This window comes from Aphis gossypii, chromosome 3 (genome assembly GCF_020184175.1).
Source record: "Aphis gossypii isolate Hap1 chromosome 3, ASM2018417v2, whole genome shotgun sequence".
NCBI classification, from domain to species: domain Eukaryota; kingdom Metazoa; phylum Arthropoda; class Insecta; order Hemiptera; family Aphididae; genus Aphis; species Aphis gossypii.
Window position 1 is genome coordinate 21,515,226 of NC_065532.1, and position 25,979 is coordinate 21,541,204.

The window sequence follows — 25,979 nt, forward strand, 5'->3', positions numbered from 1 at the left end:
CATACCCAGAAAATTTTAAATATAAATATTTGGAGATCAATTTCAACAAAATACCTTTATACCTTTAGTAATAAATGATATCTTAAAATACGCTGTACGGGTAGTACTAGATAAGATCCAAGTGAAAGACGATGTCCTAATTCTTTTTGTCTTTGATATATGATGTTGGTTGATAGTCGACTTTGCATTATTTTTGATATTATTACATCAGAACTAAATATTAATAACAACAAAATTACCTATTTTATAGTTTATTGTTTTTAAGTTTTTAACCATTAATATTTTATAATAAGACATTTTAACTATCGAAACTTACTTTTGGAAATTGATGCAGTATGTTGAGTAAATGATAAACTTAAGGTGATTCTTTAAAAAACAGTGTGCAATTTGTGTTACGTTATTATTAGCCAATGCTAATTCATTTAAAAATATTCTGTAATTCAAAAAACAAACATTTAAATTTTAAACAATGTATAACCATCTATATTAGGTATAAAGAATTAATTTTTATTTATTGGTGTTCTATTAATATATATTTTTAAAATATGAATATACCTATTCGTATAATAAATATATTATGTAAATTATGTTTATGTTGCTCCGACCCTTTCTGGCCTATCAATTTCTAGCTTATATTGTGGTTTATGTCTATTTATACATTATAATAACTACCTATACGAATGATGCATATAGCATATATGTACTAATAATGTACCCTTTAGTGAAATTAACTATTTAATACCATTTTTTTTCATTATTATTACTACTATTATTATTACAATACTTTATAAAATGACTATCCAGGACCAACCAGAGAAGTAGATAAACCTATTAGATATAAATTATAATCTATATATGTATTAAGTTATAGTAACACCCATGAACACTGCACATAATAGGATGTTGCCATTTCCTCTAAATCAATAATATTTGTACATTTTTAACACCATTATCACCCTTAAGTAATGTGTTACCCATACTTTACACCAGAGGCATAGCCAGAATTTTTTTATGGGGAGGGCTAAACACTTTTCACTTGAGTTATTGAAAATCAAAAACAACAAAAAAATTAATAAACACTTTTAATAATACTTTTTTTAACTCAAATATTCTATTATACAACTAATAACAAGAAATTTATTAATTAAATAATTAACATTTGTAAGACAAATTTCCATATTTAAATATTTAAATATTTCAAAATAACATAAAAAATACGGCCAATGGGAGGGCTATAGTCCCTTTAGCCCCCCTCCCTTTTCTACACCACTATTTTACACTTATAGCTACCTATTAAAAAACAAAAATAAACAAATTATTTTGTACTTATATACTTAAATAGTTAAATAAGTACCTTGAAAATTCATAAATTTCCATGATATTTCCAAATAATTGATTACAATGCTCTTTTGACAATATTTGTTTATGCTTCCAATATTCCAAATATTCCTAGTATATTTTTATAAAATTTAAATTACATTAAAATTTAATATTTATTTTAACCAAAAGATATTTTTCTAATTAGTTATATTATTATAGCTATTGCAATAATTAATACCTAATATTTTAAAGTTAAATTAATAGACTATTGCGCTACAAATATATCAGAGGTACTTCTCTATGGCACTACCCATTATCATTGCGTCACTTATTTATAAATTTATTATACCAAGTTCGGAACAATATTGGCTTATTTTTTGAACTTACAAAATGTATCACAAAGTTTTGAAAATGTAATATTTCTAAAAATTATCTATTATTACAAATTTAGGTTAATTAGTATTTTTTATATATTACTATTATTATTAAATATGAAAATATAAGTGTTTATTTTTCTAATTTCACCAATTTTATTTTTTATGTAACACTTTTAGTTTAGTTACCATTCATTGTTTGCTTACATTTTTGAGTTCTTGTTTTGATTTCTTGTAATGAAGTTTTCAAATGCTTGTTTGAACGCTAATTTTAATAATTTCAAGTAATTTAAGTCTTATGAGCCCAAATAATAACTGAATCAAATGATTACAGAAACGTCACAACTCACAAATCACATATTTTATAAAATTGAGATATTATATAGGTAGTAAACACGTATACTAGTCATGAACTCATGTCTTTCTATACGTTGTGTACTTGTGTATAAAAACGTCTTTACTGTCTTTAGTTATATAATTAGTACATGATATATTTAAATAAGTATTTATTTTTAAATTATTTATATTATACAGTTTTTATCGGTTATCCAAAAGTTTTAAATAATAATTGACTCATGGCGTTTTTGCAATCATCGATTCAACTATACAATAAATATATAATTTCTTATTACAAATATATAAATAAAAACAAATTATTCAGTCAATATTCGATGTAGGTATACTTAATTTTTTATTACATTTAATGCAATAAAAAAGTTAAAAATTAGATTTTGTCGTTAAAACTTAAAATGACACATCGAAATCATTACATCAACTATCATTTCAAACTTTATGATATAGATTTATAGATTTATATAAATTTTAGATTCTGAACGGAGTGAAGAATGTATTGATTTTACAATGATGTATGTTTTTTTTTTTTTTTTTTTGTTTTTTTTTTTTGTGTCTGTGTACAGCATAACTAGTCGAAATAATGCTCCAATTTCAAACTATGGGGGTGGTTTCCGATGTAAAAGTGAATATCCTTGGTGCATTATAGAGGTAAAAATTAACATTTTCCAATAGTTTTCAAAAAAATCGAGAAAAACAAAAAAAAAATGACTGAAAAACGGCAATTTTTACGCAAAACCAGTTTTCGACCAAATCGATTTTTTTTTATTGTTGTAATTCAAAAACTAATCACTGAAAATACTTGAAATTTTTACCAAATGTTAATGTCAGTAGTATCTGTATATAGTTAAATTTTCAAAAATTTTGACTTTTTTTGAGTTATTTATAGATCACTGAAATTTTCGTTTTTTTTGAGAAATTTTTTTTTAAGTGTCGATAAAAAATTTTTGGATGACCAAAAAGTTTTGAAAATTTAATACAAGGTTCCTTATGAGTTGTTTTTAATGTAGCTAAAAAAAATTAAAAATCGTTAGTCACAATTTTTTTTTATAAGCGTTTTTAGTTCAAATTTTTACGAAATATGTCGAAAACGCGAAAATTTGCAAGTAATTTTGAAGTTGAAAAATCATAAAATTTTTTTCTTTTATAACTAACTTTTGAAAATTTGGTACAAGGTTCTCCATACATTTTTCATCAAATATCTGTAAAAAAAACTCTACCGGATTCAGACAAAAAATTTTTATGAGTGTTTGAAATTTAAATTTTTACAAAACCGCGTTAAATAACGGTTTAGCCTCAAACGATATTTGATATTTGTTATAATTCAAAAAGTATAATTCGTAGATACTTGAAAATTTTACCAGTTATTTAGATTGGCATTTGATTTACTTGATTTAATTTTCAAAATATTTTGAGTTTTTTTGAGCTATTTATAGACAACTGAAATTTTCAATTTTTCTGAAAAATTTTTTTTGAAGGGTCGATAAAATTTTTTTGGCCCTATCAAAATACTTGAAAATTTTATACAAAGTTCCTCATATGTTATTCTTATAGTGATTAAAAAATTATAAGAATACATAGGCACAATTTTTTTTTATTAGCATTTGAAGTTCAAATTTTGACGAAAATTCGTCAAATTTATGAATATTTGCAAATTATTTTGTAGGTATAATTCATAAAAATGTTTGTATTTATATCTAACGTTAAAAAATTCAACACTAAGTTTTCCATAAGTTTTGCTTCAAAAAGCTATACAGAAAATTTTAAGAGTCATTATAGGAAAAATGTTTTGAGCGTTTGAGTTTTAAATTTTTATGAAATCGGAATATTTGTTTCAAAATAGAATACCTATATGACAATATTTAATTATAATATATTATAGACTGACAAATCATCTCCGTTCAGAATCGTTTTTCGTATACAATGATACTTATCATTGCATTCAAATTTAATCTACCCTAGTCCGAGGTCCACCCCACCCCCTAATGTACAGCAGAGCGGTACCCACTTGCCGACTTTTTATATCTAATTTTAAGAAAAATTATAATTTTTATTAAGATTAACAGTTTAATAGTAATTAGGTAGGTACCTGTAAATTAAAAACATTATATTATTGTTATCCATTTTTCAGTAATCACTAATTGTATTCAATTTTAAATAATTTTAGTTACTTATTAACTTAACAGATTCATAAGTTAAAGTATGTATGTAAGCCAAATAGTCTACTTTCTATGTATACAAAATTACAAACATATTAATAAATGTTTTTGTAGAAAAAATAATGCTTTATAAATTTTATATATTAATCTATACTGTGATAAATATTAATAATAAATAGGGCTCGGATTTTAAAGCATGATAAGCAACTAAAAAAGAACACGAATGTTTTAAAAAAAGTATGATCAAAAATTAACATGAAATAGTTATAAAAATGTGAAATATTAATTTTAATTAAAAAATAATTATCTACCATGTATCTATTTCCTTAGATTTCAGTAGTGAAACTGACTCTATTATTGTTCGACAAAATATTTATATACGTAGAAAACAGACTCTCTACATCCAATGAAATGATCGCTGCATACCTACTTCATACAAGAGGTTTCAATTTACAACATTAAATCTTAAACTTTGAAACGATCGACATCGATGTTGTATGCATACTGACCGTATAACCTAAGTACTGCAGGCTATATTATGTAAATCGATAATCTACGTTTAATATATTTAATAAACAAGCCGATAATAATCCAATATCCGCATTCTGGGTTTTTACATTTCTTATTTATTCAATTTTTTATTATAATCATAGTAGCATAATAAAAATACAAAAATTCTTCAGCTGAAATAATTAAAATAACAATAAAACAGCAAAAAAAGCATTTTTATAAAAAAAATAAATTGGTTTATTTCGAATCAGAATGACGTGAAACGAATTTATGTATAAAAATTAGATTTCTATCTCATAGATGAAAAAAGAAGCATATACTTTAAAATCCAAGCCCTAATAATAAACTTACCTCTACAATTTCTTTCAAATGATTTACATATGATTCTTCAGTTTCCAAAATCTCAGTTATCACTAAATTTTTTTTATTAATTATATCATTTATATCACAATAATTATTATTCATTATGCCTAACACATACCTACTAATCTACAATACCTTATATTACAAATTACAACATCACATGTAAACGAGTAGGTAAAAGACTGTTCTCATACAGTATAGTAGTATACCACCATCAGTATTATATCTTTGAAAAATAATATTAACATAATATGCACTTAAACGTACAAAAGGTAAGTAATTATGTATTTTCAATAATACGTCATTGTTTATTTCCATAAATAAATTTTTTAAATTTTTAATGAGTAATAAATTTAGAAATTATACAGGTTTGTACAACATTGTAATAATAATCATAAAAAAAATAATCTAGTTAACCTCCTATATAAGTCACTGCGTGTTATTTTTTTTATTTCAATAATTAAAAAGTAAAATCAATTAAAAGTATGACATGACATCACACCACTATTTAATACTTAACCTTATTTAATTATTTGTTCAGAGAAGGGGAAGATATACCTATATGGTTCTGTTTTAATACGTAAAACCACATTTATATACCCACCTAATACAATCAGTGGCGTAGTTATGATTTTTTTCTGGGGGGGGATATACAATTTATTGGTTAAACATAAAGTGGGGGGCTCCAATAAGTCAATGATTTAAACATTAAAAAAAAGGCTCTGGGGGGGGATCTATCCCCATATCCCCCCCCATAACTACGCCACTGAATACAATATCTACTATAGTACTATACCTAACAATAAAAATCCTATTTCTCCTTACACAACAATATTTTCCATCAATCGATTTTATCAAAAACTGATGTTGCTTTTATTTATAGAGACATAATTATTATTATGTATATTATTGACACAATTAATTATTACTAATTTACTGTATTAAGTATTTTAAACGGGATTCAATTAACCACTTTAGGTATTGTTTTAGATGGAGCACAATTTACCACTTTTTTTTTAGGTAATACTGATTCAGTGGCGTATATTGGTTTTTATTTCGAAGGGGGCCAATTATATACTTGGATTTTATGGAGAAGTTCTATGTCATTCCATGTCAAAAATAACAATTTTTAATAAATGCATTTTCCATTTCGGGTGGGGTCGAGCCCCCTTGGTCCCCCCATAAATACGCCCCTGTACTCATTACTCAAGTATACTTAATAAAAAAAATAAAATGAGACTTAATTTACTGAATACGGTCTGCGATTTAAAATCATTGAATCTTATGGTCCACACAGACTGCAATGGTAGCTGTAACATTCTATTGTCTTTAGTCTTTCGCCGAGGCGGTAATTTGTGTATGACTGACGGCTACATAAGAAACCTATGGGCTATGAGGTTCACTTGATATTCTTTCTTTGATAATAGGTAAATTAACTGCTGTAATATGAAGCAAAAGGAATTAATGGATTCTTCAGAACGTACAATTTACTTTGTTATGCGTTAATAAGACAGAGATAGGTAACGAATGAAAGTTTAAGGTACCGTACGTCCGCTTAAGAGGACATCATACCTGGCATATGTGTAGTCTCCGTCTTACCAATGTATAGGTAACATACCAATATTTAAGTTTAACAGTTCCGGTTTTGTGTTGTTAACTTAAACTTGAAAGTAAAAAAATTATCTGTGTACAATCGTTGGCTATTGATTGCCTATTTATAATACTTTACCTAACTTTTAAGCGAATTATGAGCATTTGAATCATTCAATTTAATTTTACTACTTAACTTATAACAGTCATAACTCGCTTAAAAATTAAAATAATCTAAAAAGCCATCAACAGAACATAGATAACTGTCATACCTTAAAGTTTAATAATAGGTCAATTCACTCTAATACTTAAGTTAACAACACAAAACACAAACTACGGAACCTAAATATTGGTATGTTATACATCGTTAATGCATGCGGCCAAAGCCATGCGGATATGAGTGGTATTAACTATACTAGGACGTGTTTACATTCTCGTAGTTTTATCAGAGCGCCATTTTTTGATATTTTAATTTTTAATATTAATAGTTTAAAACACGATGTAGAGAAGATACATCGTGGTTTAAAAACAGAATAAAAATAAAATAATACTTACATAGGTAATATTGTTCTGTGATAATATGATTAATATGATATTATCTTTAATCTTTTTAACCGATTACTGATTAGTGATTAGTGATAAATGATTAGTAGTCTAAAAAGATATAATCACCTAAACCGTGATAATAATTAATAATATTATGCTAAATGAAATGAATGCATGAATACTGAAACTGAATAGTGAATAATGAATATACATTTAAATAAATCCTTCATAATGGCTTCAACCGTCATCGTTAAGTTTTAAAGGTAAAGCACTAAAACATTAGAATTCGTGGGCCGTGGCTTTACGCCAATAACTAAAAAGAATGTATACTTATAGTTTGTTATCTTAGGAAATAGTAAATTTTGTAATACATTACAGAATATTGTATTATTTTTGAAATGTGTCAATATTAAACGTTTAGTAATTGTTCGTATTAAAATAATTTGTATTTTACAGAATAGAATTAGTCATTATACTTACATACAAATTTTAATACATCATCATGAAAATTTCCCGATTAAATATCCAAATTCGAACAATTTACACTAGCATTCGTTTGCAAACCAAGCCATCTGAATTGTATGATCAACGGGTGAATGATGGTCAATTAATCAACGATGATCATCAGCGTAAGATTGTCAAACAGCTAGATGACGTATATACATCATTGAAAGATTATTCACCACCATCACAAAATGTAATTTCAAAATTGTTTGGTGGACTGAAAAAGCCCTTAAACGGTGTTTACATGCATGGATCAGTTGGATGTGGTAAAACCATGTTAATGGATTTATTTTTTTCCTGTTGCGAAGTAATTATTTTATTTTGTAACTATTAGCATTGTTACTAACATATTTTTAAAGTTGATTACAAAATTAAAACACAAGTATAAAGTTGTGTATAACAATATTGATGAGTATATGTTTTAATCAGAATCAATTTGCAGTTGATTATTTATTTAATATAACTGTTTTTTAACATGAACATTTTTTTCTTTGTTATTAATTAAGTATACCTTAAATTGTTGATATATAAGAAATAAAATAATGGCAAAAAAATGTATACATTTTAGTACAAATTACTACTCAACACAATATTAATAATTGGGATTACTCAAAATTCATACTAATTATATGCAATTTTCCAATTTTGTAGGTCGAAAAAAAACGAAGAGTCCATTTTGATGAGTTTATGTTGGATATTCATAATAGAGTTCATAATTTAAGATTAAGCACTAAAAACAATTTTGATGCAATTCCAATGGTTGCTGATACAATTCTAGAACAATCATGGTTACTTTGTTTCGATGAATTTCAGGTACTTAAAATAAAATTATTTCTTAAGTATCACACTTCTAATTGTAGGACTATCATAAATTCTTGCTAGGTGACTGACATAGCAAATGCAATGATATTGAAACGACTTTTCACTGAACTTTTTGATAAAGGTATGGTTATGGTAGCGACCAGCAATCGTAAGCCAGATGATTTATATAAGAATGGACTACAACGATTTTTGTTTTTACCATTTATACCAGTTTTAAAACAACATTCTATAGTAGTAAATTTGGATTCTGGAATTGATTATAGAGTTATAAGAGCAAAAAGTGGATATAAATCATATTTTGTGTGAGTAGGTATAAATTATAAACTTTATTTTTATAAAAACAATAACTCGAGGTACTATTACACTATCAATGTGTTTCATTATTCTTTGTTATCCATGCTCAGAATTTTCTTGTTATTCACTAAATTAAATAATATTGTCTAGTATAGCCCATAGAGGTAAAATTATTATAAGTTTTTTAATAAACACATTCAATAACCTCAAAATCACTACGGAAAAGTAGTTGATTATTTTCAACTATTTAGTATATTAATTTAAACATGTTATTGATAGAATAATGGTTCCTCAGCTAATAACTTAAGAATTTTTAAATACAAAATAGACCAAAGTTTTATGGTACTTAATTACAAATTTATTGTTATTTACTGAAAAATGTTTATTTAATTTTCCATAGGCGAAATGTTGATTCCATAAAAGATTTTGAAAACTCTATTAAAAGATTTACAAATAGTGAAAATGATACTGTTAGACCAAGAACTTTAGTTATTATGCAAAGGAATCTTACATTTCAAAGAGTATGTGGACAAATCTTGGATGCTTCTTTTGAAGAACTATGTGATAGGGTAAATATTATATTTCACCCAATATACTTTAAAAATTTACAATAAAAATGCTTTAGCCTTTAGGAGCTGTGGATTACTTATATTTAGCTCAAATGTTTCACACAATAGCTATTAGAGATGTTCCTCAACTGGATTTAGATTCATTATCGCCATTAAGACGTTTTATCACTCTGATTGATACACTTTATGACAATAAGGTAACTTTATAGATTTTATTTTTTCATTAACAATAAGTAATATAAAATTTTTTTTAGATATTTGTTCTAATATACGCCGATAAACCAGTAAAAGAATTATTTGTAGCTAAAAAACAGGTGGATTAGGTGATGACCAAAAGGTTCTTATGGACGATTTGAATTTACAACCCGAATCGGTAAAGTATTATAACATCTTATAAGTTTCTAATATATTAAAAATTATAAATATCATAAAATCTACTATTTCAACTAATGACCGTTTTTACATAGATATTTCTTAAGAGAAACATTTACATGTATAACTCTCAAGAAATTAAGTTGCTCACTGAATTTGGAATTCTATTGATATCTGTTTATTATTAATATTCTCATAAAAATTATTTAAAAAAGTAACATAATACTGCAAAAAAAAAAACTCAATTATTAAATTAAGCTTGAATGTCAAGTGATACATAATTTATTTTTTGTATAAGCCTCATTGACGTATAAACAAGTTTATATACATCTATGATTAGCCTTAATAATATGTTATGACTAGGGTTCGGGATTTTTTGCATTTACATGTATTTTTGTAGTTATCGTAGATTATTCTAGGTGAGTTGTAACTTTGTTTTATGAAATGGTCAAATTAAATACCGATTTGGAATTTGCATATTTCATCATATTTTAAGAAAAGTGTATATTTAAGAAATTTTTAGCATATTTTGGCATATTTTGCATTATTGTTATTTTTATAAATATAAAATTGTTGGGAAAAATCATAATTGGATGGTCATAGTTTGTCGTATCTAACACGTACTTCTGTTTACGATAGTCTCTTTATCTCTTAATAATCAACCTTTTTATTGACAATTCGACAATTAAATAGTTATGGTAAAACCTAATGACATCTAGATTATAAATTGTACAATGAAAAGAAAGCTGTATGTGTCTTTTAATTGTGTCATTTTTTTTATAATCAACTTGTTTTATTTCACATATTTAAAAAGGCCCAAAATAAATAGCACTTTAATAATATACTTAATGCATTTTTCAAAAACAAAATAAAAAATGAGCTGCATATTTTGATGATTTTTTCTGTATATTTCAATCATTTTAAATGCAACAAGTCCTGAACCCTAGTTATAACCAAATATGTTATCTCCATTATACTAATGCTAATACATTACATAGCAAATTTTATTTAATGGTTCACCGTCTAAACTTCTGAAAGTATGATTTAGTTTAGGTTTTTTTTTTTTTAATTCCAATACACAGCAGATTATATTATTAAACCAGTGATTATAACATTAAGCAGTATTCATTATAGTATTAACGTTATGGTTTTAGACTAATGCTAAAGCAAATGTATTTACTGGGGATGAAGAAATATTTGCATTTGATCGAACAGTATCGAGGCTCATGGAAATGCAATCAATTGATTATTGGAAAAATAACCGTTCCAAAGTATAATCGTAAAGTAGTTGGTATTAATATTATTAATTAGTTACCATTTTTATAATCATGTTAAATGATATTGTTATTTGTTTACTTGTTTAGTTACAATTATTTTACTGTGAAATATTATACATGTATGATTATTAATAATTAAGAACAAACTTGGACTATTTAATTGTAGGTGTTTTTCTTCTATGAAATCATAACATATCTAATAATTAGAGAATGCAATAAAATTATTATCTACCTATACAATAATATTAAAACTATTTTATGTACAATTGTATGCTTTAAAAAACTTAAGTTAATAAACTAAAAACATTGTAATTAAAACAAAAAAATATGTATGTTTTCTATTTTCAAAAAAAAAGCAATAAATATCTTAAATTAATAATTTTCACTGTAATTTTCAGTTTTTTCTTTTTAAATATCCTTATAGTTTTCTTTTTCCTTTTTAAGCATAGTAAATAAAAGTTTATAAGAATACATAACAGACTGTAAACTAAAGAAATAATTTATCAGTAGACCTATTATTTTTATTTGCTACATAATAACATGTCAATGTTGGTGGTGGGTGTGATTGTAACATATTTCATTGTGAATACATTTTATTATGCCTACATACAATCAATAATAAACTTATAAAGTCATAGTAACTTTACAAATATTTATGTGTTGAACTTTAAATTTTATGTTATTAAATAAAAGACGATTTAAAGCAAAAAAATTGTTTTTTTTTTTTTTGTTCTTATATAAGATTTTCTCATTTGTTTTGTAGGTGTATGGAAATTATTTTAAGCTGTAATTTTTATTTTATGTAAGGTATAGTGGGCATAAAAATAATACTATAAAGAATAGTATTATAAAATTAGGTAACTTAATAATTAATAGTAATTGAAACAGATAATAAAATAAAATAACTAATTAGTGTAAAAAACTGTGTCTTATGTTGAAGTGATAAATATAATATAATTATAAATCATTTAAAATTCTAGTTTGATAAATAGAAATATCAAAGAATTCAAAAACCCTATATTTGTCATTAGTAAGAACTAACCTTAAATTGGTTCACTAATTTGGTCTTGTAATTTCTTATTATCTATATAAAAAAAACTTAATAATGTCCATTATAAATTTTTTTAAAAGAATTTCTTATATCACACATGCATATCAATAGAGACATTGTTAATAATTAATGTTATTTAAAACTTTTTAAGTCTAGACAAACTTAATACAAAACATCAAATAGTAGATATTATGCTAGCTTATGAATCATAAGCTATCATAAGTTATGATATTTTAAACAGCCTCATCAACTGTCCTGACCTACTATATCTGAAATAGGTTTTTGAGTACCATGTAGAAACATAAGGAAATTAGAGCTTTTTATAACACCTAAGTATAGTATAATACCAAAAGCGCAAATAATACATTCTTTTCAAGAGCTCAGAAGCTTTTGTTTTGGCCAATAAGATTTCAACTGATTTCGTTTTTTTTGTACTTCTTCATATTTATATAAAAGGCTTTAGAATTAATAGTATTATATACTTGTCTTTTATACATATGTTATTGATGTTACAATAGTAGTCATTATAATCTTGTGAAAAGGGCATAGCCCATCAAATCATAAATAAATAAATATTATGTGAAGATTGAAATGAGGTGAACATATGGTTTTCAGTAATTAACTATGGATATTTTTAGCCTTGGGAATAATGTAGTCTTGAATTTTTTAATTTTTAGGTCTTAATGTAAAATTTCATTTTGAAAAATGTTCAGTTATGTCAGGTATGTAAACGATCAATTACTTCATGTAAGGCTAACAACATAATACTTGTTTTTATATTAATAATGAACATTTTTTATGTATTATAGATTTTTTGGAAATAATATTGAAATAAACGGGGGTAAACTTGTTATAATTTAATTGATGTTTCTAACAGGTAAATCTTATATTTAAAGAAATTTCAAGGTGTTAGACTGATGGTTCTATGTTTTTACTATTTTAGTGATAGTAATGTGATTGTGAAATAGGTAACAACATATTATGCAAAATATGATTCCTATCCTTTGTTAAGCATTGACTTGTATTTTCCAATTTTATACTATTTTGATACCTAGTAAATATAGTTTAGGTGGTCCTATAAGAAGGTAAATAATAATTATTGTTCTATATGACGTAATTCACCATAATTGTATTATTTTATCACTTGCAAAGAGGATAATATTGGTAAGTGACAACTGGAATATCAAATCTACAAATATTAAGTAAGGTTAAGTCCAGTTTAGAGCCTTTAGGTATGTCAGCAGAGAAAGACTTAAGTCTAAAAAGTTGTTAGAATTATTTTACCTCTCCAAAAGAACAACATTCGAGACAAATGTAACACATATTTAAATTTTAAATAGTAAATGTTAGTACTTTAATAGTTAAAATTATTAAAACTATTCTATACGACTATACTTAAAATAAAACATTAACTAAACTAATTTAATAAAATACTTTATTTTCACTTTCATATTACTAAATTACTTATAAATGTTGACTAATATAATTTAGTTAATTAATGTTTGCAATAAACCTATTCAGAGGACTCAATTTTAAAAATAATTTCGTATTTTTTTTATCTATTAAAATTTAGGTGTATTAAATTAATAACAACACATACATCATGAATACTGAATACATTAAATTACATAATTTTATATAATGATAACTTTCCCTCTATACCTAGAATGGGAAACTATCAACCAAAGGACGTTCACTTAAAAAATAAATTAAACAGGTCAGATCGTATTTGTTAATTTATTTCCTCTAACCTAACCAAAATTTAACTTTTAGATAATAATTATAAAAACATAAATTTCAAGATACAGCAGTGGCTGGATAAATTGTTAAATATAAAAGTTATGCGTGACCTATCATTGCGCTATGTAAACACGTAACAGCTACCAAATATAATAGATAATTATTTATAATAACCAAGGTTGTAGTACCACATTTAAATATCTAAAATTAAAGGTCTTAGTAAAACATCTGTTTATATATTATATTTTCAGAATGACCATAAATGAAATGACATTAATTATTAGCACAAATTTACACTAGATAAGCAAACCAATGCAATCATTAACACTCATTATTTTAATTTTATTAATTCAACTAGTAGTGCACGGAGACAAGAGATGAGTAGGTTAGTAGTCAAGTCCAAATTAAAATAATGAGTGATAAATAATTGAATTGATGTTGTGTATTCATAGGGTTATTCAACCTTGAAATTTAGTCGGATTTAAACTAATATTTTATATATAATATAAAATAATTCTTATAATCTATAACTACCAATGTCAAAAAACCATGTATATCCATTATTTTAAGTTTTTTGTTTAGTTGCAAAAATACTTTCATATAAAATATATATATTAAGTAAACAAAATGTGATATTTTAGTAATACATATACCACAGTCAAATAGTAGATGACAAATGTTGACACACCTTTACACAAAACATATGACAATTATTTTGAAAAAATTAGATTAGAATATTATATAAACCAGTTTGTAAATCTAATACATAAATTTAACAATTAATAATCTCATATCCCATCAAAATAATTTATTAAAAGATTGTTAGAAAATGTTCATTTCATCATCTCATCTCATCTTTCACAAGATACTTAGGTAATTGATTTTTATAAACTTTTATTGTTGTGTAGACTTTTATGGGGAAAACTGCATAAATATAATATAACTTACATTTGAATTGTAAATTTTTAATTTCTGAACTTGCTTAATTATCAACAATGTAGTGTTAAATAAATTCTTCAAATAATATAGATGACTCAATTCTTTTATTTTTAGTTGAAAACATATTTTGTATGCATGAAATAATAAATTTTAAATAAAAAAATATAAAATAAAAAAGAATAATATATTTCCAAGTTGTAAGAGTTTTCAGAATCCAAGAGTTAATTTTTTTAGTTTAATTTTGAATCAAATATTGATTCATACTTAAGACAGAAAAAAAAAGTTATTCACAATAGAAATTAGATGAGTTTTGCCGATAAATGTATAATAAATAAATCTACTTGGGTTCTTCTCTTTAGTTATACTTGATTTAATAAATTATTATAATTTTATTTCAACTTCCTTAATCACAGCATAACTTTATTGTGGCTGTGGCGTGACCGCAGTAGCAGCAGTTGGCTTGCTACGATGGGTCGTTGGTGTGGATGAAACTTGTTGAGAAGCTGTGTCTTTAACAAATTTTTCCACCTTAAACATTTTAAAAACATTAACAAATAAATTATAATAGTTATTTTAATTAAATTTATACAAAATTACAAAACAGAAAGTGAAATTCAATAAAAATGTCATATCCAATATACCACAGAAGGCAAACCTATGAAACGCGTGTCAGGGAGTGACTCTTTAAGTGATAAGCACAACTGTCAACATTAGTCAAAAGTAAATTTTATTTAAATTGTTTTAATTAAAATAAATAAAAAAAGAGTCATCAAATTAGTACACACAGGTAAAATAAAATCCAACAAAACTTTTTATTTGACACGGGGGTATAGCAAAGTTTGCCATCTCTGCAACAGACCAGCGTTTCTCAACCTGGGAGTCATAAGTTTAAATTACTACACATGGTATTTATAAATTTATATTCAAAATGGTATATTTTGTTTGGTTAATCAGTTAATGATATGATTTTATTATTATTCAAATTTGTACTTAATAAAGATAATGGGGTCACAAAGTGATTGACCATATTTTATAACTATTTTGAGGGTCACAACACTAAAAAGATTGAAAAACAATGCAATAGACCAGTGTTTCTCAAACAATGTTTCGCGGCACACTTATGTGCCACGAGTTGCAACCGTGGTACACATGTATTGTATTATTAGGTGTGAAAAATAGAAATTTTATAGTACTTTACTACTTAAGTGTTCCGTTAAAATGTAAGGTTTTAAAAGATGTGCCGTGAGCATAAAAAAGTTGAGAACCACTGTAAGACCATCAATTTTTAATGAAATAAATCACAATCAAAAATAAATTTTATCTCAACACAAAAAAGAATATATTTTATACGTTATGTACAGATCACTTTAATTCAATTAAAATACTTTAAGAATCTCTAATATATTAATTTGGGATGAAAAGGATTACATTAATAATAATAAGACATTTTTATTTAACTAAGTACAAGTAAATTAGTACTAAGACATGCAATGTATGCTAATCAAAACAACAATTAGCTATTTATCGTCAATTATCTTTTTAAGTAAATTATAAAAGAAGTTTTATAATCAATGGATAAAATACTTCAAAGTCTACTTACAATATTTTTTATGTACAAAATAGCTTTGTCTTCTTGGTTTCCAGTGCCTTTGACATTATCAGCCTTGTATGGTGGGCTAATTATCACGTGATCATATACAACAATATTCTGCCCTTGCCAAGTTACTTCTGGAATCCTAAGTATAAAATAGGCAAATATTATTTAATAATTCTTCTTTAGATAATCAAATAATTTATAATTAAAAGTTTACGTTTTAGTTATAGTCAAATACAATTTTTGTGCCTCTGGAGAAACATTGGCAGACAAAGCTGATATTTGACGTTTCTTATCTTGTATTTGAGTTTTTATCCTATTATTTAACTGTAATAAAATATAATATGTATTATTAAATATTCAGGTATCTCATTATATAGAGGAAGTAATAACATACTCTATTTAAATTTAACGAAGGCAAAGGTGGTGGATTAAAACTGGACTCCTTTTTGACTTGTACGTCTTTAGCAAATGCTAAGTTCACTATGTTGATGTTGCTTAACATTGGGTTATTATTATTTGATGGACATTCTGATAATTTGTATTAAGGAAATTAAAAATTATAAATTACAATGATAATTAGTACTAATTTTTGATATATAGATAGAAATTTAACTTAGGAATTATATTAAAGACATATGGTACCTAGTATTATAATAAGTTATTTTTAAATTATTAAAAGGGATTCTATAAATCAAGTAAAAATTACATTATTTATTCTATTTAGTAAATATTTCACATACTATTTTTTTTAAATTATTTTATTCAAAATAGTACTGGTCTAGTGGTCTATTTGACGCCAAGAAGAAAGTATTCGCCTACCACTTATATCTCTTGTATTTTAGATATTCTAATAATGTGATATACAATTTATATTACCTGTATTTATCAAATTGTATTAATAGATTATACATCTAAAACAAAAATAATAATAAAATAGTAAATACAAAATGTAGGTGGCCAAATTAAAAATAAATAAATTATATCTACCTATATAAATAAATTGTAAAATGTAGTACTAGAGTATTTTCAGCAGAAAATTTATCTATTTCAGTGATACTGACAACTGAATAACTAAAGTAGATACTTCATAATATTATACACTGTAGTACTGTATCTACTGATATACCTATCATTTTTTTACCATACAGATGGATTTTACCTATCATTTTATTCTTAAGATATATATAAAATATAGAATAAGTAAATTTTATAAGTCATACATCTAACGTATATAGTTTTCATACCATTTTTATCTAGAGTGTAGTGTATACAATTTATAACAAATAATTAAAACATTAAAAATATGAGGTATAAGTGGCGAGCGTCAACTAGATCAGTACCCAAAGAATTACCTATATAAACTGATTTTATTGCCTAAATCTAAAATGTGCACAACAAATAGCGAAATAATTGTTGAAAAAAAATAAGGGACAATTAAAATACAATAAACATATTATAGTCTGCTATGTTACCCGAGTAAAAGTTAATCAATCTCCTAACAACTTTATCATGTACCTATTTAATAGATTATATCCGATTATATCCATGTAAAATATATAAATTTTACTACACCAAAAATTATTCTTATTTTTAATTTCAATATTTATAAACAATAGATTAGTAATTAGTAAGTATAATATTCGCAGCAAGTACATCAAGTATTTATTAATAGCAGTTTCCAAAATAATTAAAATGTTGGCATATCAAGAATACAGTATGTATTTACCAAGTAATAGAAATATTAGAAGTATAGTAGACAATTATTAGCATTATTTCAATGATAAAGTGCACAAGATGCAAGCAAAAAATGTAATATTAGTAGAATGTATTGACATCCTAATGAGTTTAATACAAAAAAAAAAATACGCCAAACATATTTGAGAAAATACAATTTTCTTATCGTACACCACAATGCATCAGTATCATTGTGGGTTACCAAAAACATGTTCAGGGGTAGTTGATGCCAATAATTTAGGTAAAATGACAGTGGCATCATACAGTATAGTGAAGGGGCAGTAAGATAGCAAAGGTATGCTTAAAGCATTGCGAAAGGGATACAAAATTAACAATTATCTGACAAGCATAGCAATTTTATCACTAGAATAAAAATTTGAAGAAATTATTATGGAAAACTTTTAGTTTGTTGTATATATTGTAATAGTAAGTAATATAAAAAAATAGAAGGTTGTACAAATTGTTTTCTCAAAAAGTATTCATAAGTCAATTTTTCAATTGGTAAATTGGGAGCTTTTCATCAGGCCAGGGGCTATGAGGACTTCTTATGCCACTAGGGGAGCAAGCAAGTCGCTATCCCAAAAAAACCTAGTCCGCTACACAATAATCCTTTTAAGAAGAAGGAAACCCCACAGGGTGGCGATGGCACATGCAAATTCTGAACGATCGGCGAAGCAGTGAACATGTTTCGGACAGCAGGTGACCATGGGGCTGATAACGCCGAAGATCCCTCGCCGCACGTACCAAGACCCACCAAAAGAATCGTTTAATTCAGTTAACCCACACAATATTATTATTTCCTACTAAGCTACCGGTGGTAGTTACGTTTCCGGAAAAGGATACTCAATATTAGCATTTTCGTAGTAGGCTCGAACCCGAGAACCTCGCCCTCGATCTCCTCGTCGAAGCAGTTGGTGCACATGACGACGCTACCGATGGAGAAACACTCGTTGACACCGGCCATTTTGTGTTTCCCATAAAAGTTTATCGCCATCTAACGTTTGACAAACGGGCGCGGGCACCGGACGCACCGATTCCGAAACTGACCGGGACGACGGGCAGCAACGGCGCGCACGACTTACCGCAAACGATGACAGAAACGAGGACGATGACGATGCGCACGCGACGGCCTACGGACGTGCCGTGGACCGCGGTCGTAAGTGAAATAATAATATTATTAACAGTTTAACTTTCGCAGTTTCGCGTTCGAGTGATAGCGACGGTTCGGTGTGTGTATGTATTGCGTTACGCGCGTGTGTGTGTATGCCGTGTGGTAGACACGAGACGGCGCGACCAACGCTGATACGAAACGCTTGTGTGGTTTACCGGAAATTAATTTTCGTCTCCGGCTAAAAATAGTATACGAATATCGTCCGTACTCCGTTAACTTAACTTGCGCAACGACAGGAGATAATGATAAAAAAAAAAAAAATACTGCACGGCAATAATGCCGAGTGTATGAGACCTAAATCTAAATGTTCGTGTGCGTACGTGCCGTGTCGTCCGTGCGCGCGCGTGCGTGTGTACGATGCGATGAGTTTGTGCGCATGCGCGAGCGTTATCGGTACCGGTGTGGTGTGACCGCTCGTGGAGTGTTGTGCAAACGCAGTGGCGAATATTGATAATGGGCCGTGGGACGGCGGACCGGTCACCTCGGTGACGTCACATTTGCGATTGAAGTCTAACGACAATATTTTATTTCACACCACTTGACAACGTTTTTCTGCTGTGAAGACGTATTTATTGAGTTTTACTAATAATAATTGTATTCCTCATTCATCTTTTTAATTTATTATATTATACATCTCAATCGTGCGTATTATGCACTGTTGTAGTGTCGTAAAACTGCAGTGGCATTGGTGCAAAAATGAATCAACACTGGATTGATGGTTTGGAGGGAATCAATAAATTAAAAAGTGTATGTATTTAGGGGGGGAGGCGGAAAAAATGACCACGGAAAAAAAACCCACGGAAAAAAAGCCCAAAAAATAAAACCCACGGAAAAAAAACCCAAATTAAAAAACACACACCGGAAAAAAAGCCCATGGAAAAAAAGTGCTATCATTGTAATCTTATATTATGAAATATTTTATAAACTGTAGTTGATTGTTAATTATACAATGGATTTACAATCATATAATATATTTTTAATAATAAATAATAATATTTTTAAAATAATTTTATCATATAATTATTTAATAGAACATAGGAACAAAATATTAAAAATACAAAATATTTTCGTTTGTGGTAACATAATAATAACTAATAATTATAATACGAGAGATCGCATAGTCATAATAATTAAATAATATAATAATTTAAAAAAATAATTTTCGATAGTAGTCTATAAAAAAAAAGTTAAACTCATTTAAGCAAAATCAACATTGATTAAGGGTTAATTAATAATCATTGATTACATTTGTTTATCATTTGAGACAATAATAAAATAGTGTCAAAACGATAACAATCAATAGTTAATACTATTAGTACTACTAATACTACTTTTATACAATATTAAATTGTTGAATTATAAGGTTAATTATAATAATAACTTGTAGGCTATATCTAATATCTATACATAAAAAAATTAAAATTAACTTAACTGTATAATAATGATAATTAATAAAAAGCTAAGTTAAAACATTATAAAATTTAATTGAATTGCTAAAAATTATGTATGTATGTATGTATAATTTAATAAAGTATTATATTTTACTACTGTAAATATTATTTAAAATATGTATTTATAAATAAATGTAAATATATTATGTATAACATATTTTTTTGGGCTTTTTTTCCGTGGGCTTTTTTTCCGACGTGTGTTTTTTAGTTTGGGTTTTTTTTCCGTCGGTTTTTTTTGGGGGGTTTTTTTTCCATGGGTTTTTTTTCCGTGGTCATTTTTCCGCGATTCATTTAGGGGTAATATATATCATATAAACGTCATTAGCTGCTCATTAGTCACAAAGGCGGTTCGAATCTGTTTGTAAATGTTAGTTTCATAATTGATAACAACGGTAAACAAAGTTTCAAGTTATCGGCAAACAGTGGAAATTTACAATTTCTGTAAAATTGTCTTAATAGAATTTCGAGAATAATATTTTCGGGATAATTGAATTGTAATTGGATTAAAAGTAAAAGGTAATGATCGAACTGGAATCGGATTAAAAGCAGATGTTCAACAAATAATGTTAATTTTAACACTACTTTCCCTTACCGCTTAAAATACAACGATTGGCATACTAATTATTATTTTTTTAAACTTTTTAATTTTATACCCATATAATGTTTATTACATTACAAATACCTATGTATTATTTAATGAAATTATTTTTTGTAGAAAATATAAGAAAGTGTTGTGACATATTAATATTATATAGAACTGCATATTCGAAAAATAGCCTATAATTTGGTTTTTCTTAACATACAGGACTATATGATACAATCTTCAATAAACCGGATACTCTTTGAACCAGAGCGCAATTCGATCTTACCCGATTTTTAAATTTTTAGAACTTGCATCCATTTTTCAACATTTAAAGAGGTGTTCAACGGTAACTTAATTGTAATCCTGCACAAACCTCTTCTTTGCAATATACGCCAATACATAATAAGGAGTAAGGACATAAAGGTAGCTATGAATGTATATCGCATATATTTAATATGACTATATTATGATAATATATTAATATCTATAGCCAGATAGCCTTTAAATCTAAAGGTATGTATATCAATATTATCATATTATTATCAAAAAATACGTTGTAACCTGATACGTAAAAAATAACAATATAAGAAAAAATAAATAAATTATAAACATTCAGAGTATTTTGTATTTCTGTTTTTACATATAAAGAAAAATTTTAAATTTTACAAACGATGGAATTGTTGTTATCAATAAAGTATTAACACAGACTATATATAGTCTGTGGTATTAACAATAATATATATAATGGATTAAGTGTATATATATATATATATATATAAGTGCATAATAGAATTTTCTTGTCACAAATTAACAGCTGAATGTTGAATTATTAAATTATTTACACTATTTTAGTCTTAATTTATAGTCGAGTCGTATCCTATGTTTACTAATTATAAGTGAATAAAGAATACACGAATAATCTCAATGTGTAGGTAAATTTTATCGGCAAATCGTAGTTTAATACATTCTGTATTAAAAATTAATTTTTGTGAATACGAAATAACAATACGCGCAAGATGGAGTACCTACCTACCTACTAATAATTAATTTTAATAATTATCATTCTTAGAACTCGTAAAAAAAGTTAGTACTTACTTTAAAAATGGATACTATTAATACTTAGATATTTGACGCTATTTTTTAACGTTGATAAATGATAATAAATATTATTTGAATGCAAACACTGTAAACCTATAGTTATATAGTAGTTACTTATAAGTTATAAGCTATAAAATTATATTATTGTTCAATGTCTTTAGCTTTATATTCGCGCGTGTTTAAATACTAAATACATTTGAATAAACGCAATAAGTCCTTACTTTTATATTATTGTCATATTTTAATATTTCATGATATGTATTTTTGTGTGGTGTGTAATGTGCAAAGTGTGTTCAAAACTTTAAAGCCAAACATCAAATATTGTTTTATGATAGTTTAAAGTTTAACTTAATATATTGAAGCTTAAATTTTATAATGATTATCTTTTAGATTTTTTAAATTTCATTACCTAATTAATACTGCAGGGTGCGGCGTAATGGACTTTCATATTTCAAATATCATTAGCGGGTAATCACAATGATTAGATTACAGTGGTTTATTTTGCTAGATTAGATTATTAATAAGGTTTTTATTTGTCACCATGCTGTGGTCCGGTGAACAACGTGGTTTTTTTATCGAGGCGTTTTTCAAAAACGCCGAATGTGTGACTGCGACACTGCAAAGAGCATTTCGCGTTCGGTTCGGTTTGAATCCAAACGAAAGTGTACCATTTCCTTAACATACCATTTCCTAACCTTATGGGTATACCTCAAAGCTGAAGTTTTCAAACATCGACTTAGAACCATTTAAGAACTAAAGGAGGCTATTCGTCAAGAAATCTCTGCGATTTCACTCGATATGCTGGCTAGAGTGATGGAAAACCTTGAGAACACTTTCCATACATGCATTGCTCTTCAAGGCAATCATTTAGACGATATAATTTTAAAAAACCCTTATATATATAAAGTAATATATAGGTTATATATAGGTAATGTAGTTTTTAAAAATAATTTTTTTTCGATATCTTGTATGGTTTTTTTTTTTTTTAATTCATCTCGGAAATGTGGGAGTCCATTATGCCGCACTCTGTATATAATAATAAAGTGATGTATGTAGTTAATAGTGTATTATATGTTTTATTTTTTCAAATTTAGTTAAAATGCAAGTTATGTTATTTTATATTATTAATCTGAAAAATGGAAAAAAAGATAACGTTTACTGAAAATACATGTATATATTATATATATAATATATTTAGTCCAAATTCCAAAAATAGATACGTGATTGAGGAGCTAATGATCTATATAAGCTGCTGAAGTCTACAATATTTGTAAATAAATACTAATGTTATAAACGTTTAAAAGCTAGATTATTTGAGTCACCTCTGACTAATATTATTAGTTTTTTTTTTTATTATTTTAACGAGAAAAATACAATCTAGATTTAGCTGTACTTTTGGCAGAACCGTGTCAAGTAATTCAGCGCCCCGGGGAAAAATTTAATTTTGGGCCATAAGTATAGTATATTAATCGCAAATAAAGGCGCCTGGGGGCAATTGCCCCCATTTAACGGCTCTGACTCTTGGGCACAATAAGAATATGTGATATCATATTCTTTTATATGAAAACGTGGAGGAAGTAGCCATCCAGTGAAAACACTAACTATTTGTTTATTAATATATTTTTATTTTTTTATAATTATATACTACAGTTTAGTTTTAACTTCTTAATGTACGGAATATTTAATCTTATAAAGCCATAAATATATTTATCTTATATAGTCTATAAAATATCCATAATAAATAAAGGTTATATTATATATGTATACAAAATCACAGTTATTTATTATAATAAAGGTAAGTATTTAGTACATAGGCGTGTTCACGGGAGGTGCAGGGTATGCATCTTCACCCTCTGCGATTTCAGGTGGCACCATGAATTAAGAAAAATTGTTCAAAAAAAAGGGCTAAGGCCTCTTAGCCCCTTGGGTACGCATCAGGTTGCACCCTCTACGTCAAAAGTCTGGACACGCCTATGATTTAATATATACTTACCGTATTGCAGGTAATTTGTAACTAATATTAGCATCCATATATTATTAGATAACCATGATTGAATTTTTAAAAAAATATTCAATACCTATGACATCGGTGCAACTACTAAATAAGTGGTTTCCCACTAGAAAAAATATAATATAATGGATAAGTCAGTTACATTTTTTTATTCATCAATTACGTACTTACCTAATGTATATTGACAATTGAGTCTAAAATATTTGAACATTTATATTTTTATTATTTCTGTATAGATTAAAAATTATTTCTTGTTCAAGTATATTGTATATTTCAATTTTAAATCTTAGTTGTTGATTATTATTAAGTTTTAAATAGTTTTTTTGTTTTTAAATAAAAACATATAATAGTAGTTACAAATTTGAAATAATAATATTGTAGCAAACTATAGCAATTCACTATGAAATTAAATAATACATCACTGATTAGTGATTACTATATACTAAATAAACAAAAGAGGTCATGGGAGAAGATTTAACCAGTGTTTAGAACATTTATTTTAAAAACAAATGTATGCTGACGATGCTGAGAAATTCACATTCTTTGTCGTAAAAAAAAGAAAGAATTAATTTCTATTCACTATTCATTAGTATTTACTCGTAGTTTCTACATGTACGAATGCATTCATTATCAAGTTTTTCAAAAAATTGAATAGGTATAAATATACATGAAATTGAAATAAACTAATTTAGAAAATGTTGACGATGACATCAAATCTTTTCATATCATGACTAATATTAAAATAATTTTTGGTTTACTTGTTTTTCAAATGTACCTACCTTATACTTTGAAATATTATTATACAAGACCTATGTGACTTTGTATCTATCAGGAATATAACAACTATTTATTATTATTTTAGATTCTAAGCGTAGTAATTTAGACGTATTAAAATAATGGGCGTCGCCTGAGTGCGTCCTGCTAATTATATATCATACCTTTTTAATAGCCCAAGTGCATTCCCAATAACATCATTAATTGTTTTGGTAGGTATATCTCAAGTGCGTCCGCAATATTTTCGATGATAATATACTATATTCAATATCGGTACCTATATTAACTACATTTACTATTCCCAACATCCCAATTAACATTTTTACATTAGTCTTTGAAAACTATACGTGCATCTGCACTGCGTATAAATGTATAATCATAATGTGTAGTGATGTACTGATATGTATGCAACTAATAGAAAAAAAAATCAACGGTTTTACATCCTCTTTTACCTTTTAAGTGACATGGGGGACTGTTCCTAATTTCACATGTCAAGGTATTGAAGACCTAAGTTAGGTCACCTAACCTAATGGTAACCTAACCTTTTTTTTTTTTATGGCATCGCAACATGGAGATCGAACTGTTTGCACATTACTTGGTCCAAACACATTACTTGGTCCACGCACATTACTTGGTAACCTAACCTAACCTAATGGTTCTTGATTAATTAGACAAGTCTAGTTACTCAAGAGGTTGGACGGGGGGTGGGTCGGTAATTACTAGCATACTAGCATAGTGTATAACGTATGCAACTAATAGTTTTATTAAAATATTAATAT

The 25,979-nt window shown here is 26.5% G+C and overlaps 2 protein-coding genes and 1 pseudogene across 13 annotated transcripts in view; 1 reads left to right on the forward strand and 2 right to left on the reverse strand.

The window, feature by feature from the left end:
* The window catches only part of LOC114132307 (pleckstrin homology domain-containing family G member 1-like), a 47,158-nt gene that overhangs the window by 2,714 nt on the left and 18,465 nt on the right, over positions 1–25,979 (reverse strand). For 2 of the 12 annotated variants that reach the window (XM_050202879.1, XM_050202887.1), the window contains 3 exons: positions 1,355–1,449; positions 317–433; positions 63–213 (listed from right to left, as the gene is read on the reverse strand). The exons of 7 other annotated variants lie outside the window; for them this stretch is intronic. In XM_050202879.1, the coding sequence (XP_050058836.1) occupies positions 63–213; positions 317–433; positions 1,355–1,449 (363 nt within the window). Of the gene's footprint in view, positions 1–62; positions 214–316; positions 434–1,354; positions 1,450–5,065; positions 5,128–25,979 lie in introns of all 12 variants that reach the window. 3 more of the 12 variants (XM_050202888.1, XM_050202878.1, XM_050202876.1) reach the window with 3 other exon arrangements.
* Positions 7,314–11,211, forward strand: LOC126550768 (putative ATPase N2B; annotated as a pseudogene).
* Positions 14,947–19,525, reverse strand: LOC114132319 (protein LSM12 homolog A-like). The gene is made up of 5 exons (XM_027997744.2): positions 18,956–19,525; positions 16,773–16,906; positions 16,593–16,702; positions 16,382–16,517; positions 14,947–15,309 (listed from the first exon to the last, which is right to left on the reverse strand). Exons 1-5 carry the CDS (start codon positions 19,104–19,106, stop codon positions 15,202–15,204), a joined length of 639 nt encoding a protein of 212 aa, XP_027853545.1. The 5' UTR covers positions 19,107–19,525; the 3' UTR covers positions 14,947–15,201.

Excerpts from the sequence above, each read along its gene's own strand:
- LOC114132319 (XM_027997744.2), bottom strand. The coding sequence starts at position 19,106 with ATGGCGATAAACTTTTATGGGAAACACAAAATGGCCGGTGTCAACGAG. Across the intron at positions 16,907-18,955 it reads TACGAAAATGCTAATATTGA|AATGTCCATCAAATAATAAT; the intron begins GTATCCTTTTCC and ends ACAAATTATCAG. Across the intron at positions 16,703-16,772 it reads CTTCGTTAAATTTAAATAGA|TTAAATAATAGGATAAAAAC; the intron begins GTATGTTATTAC and ends ATTTTATTACAG.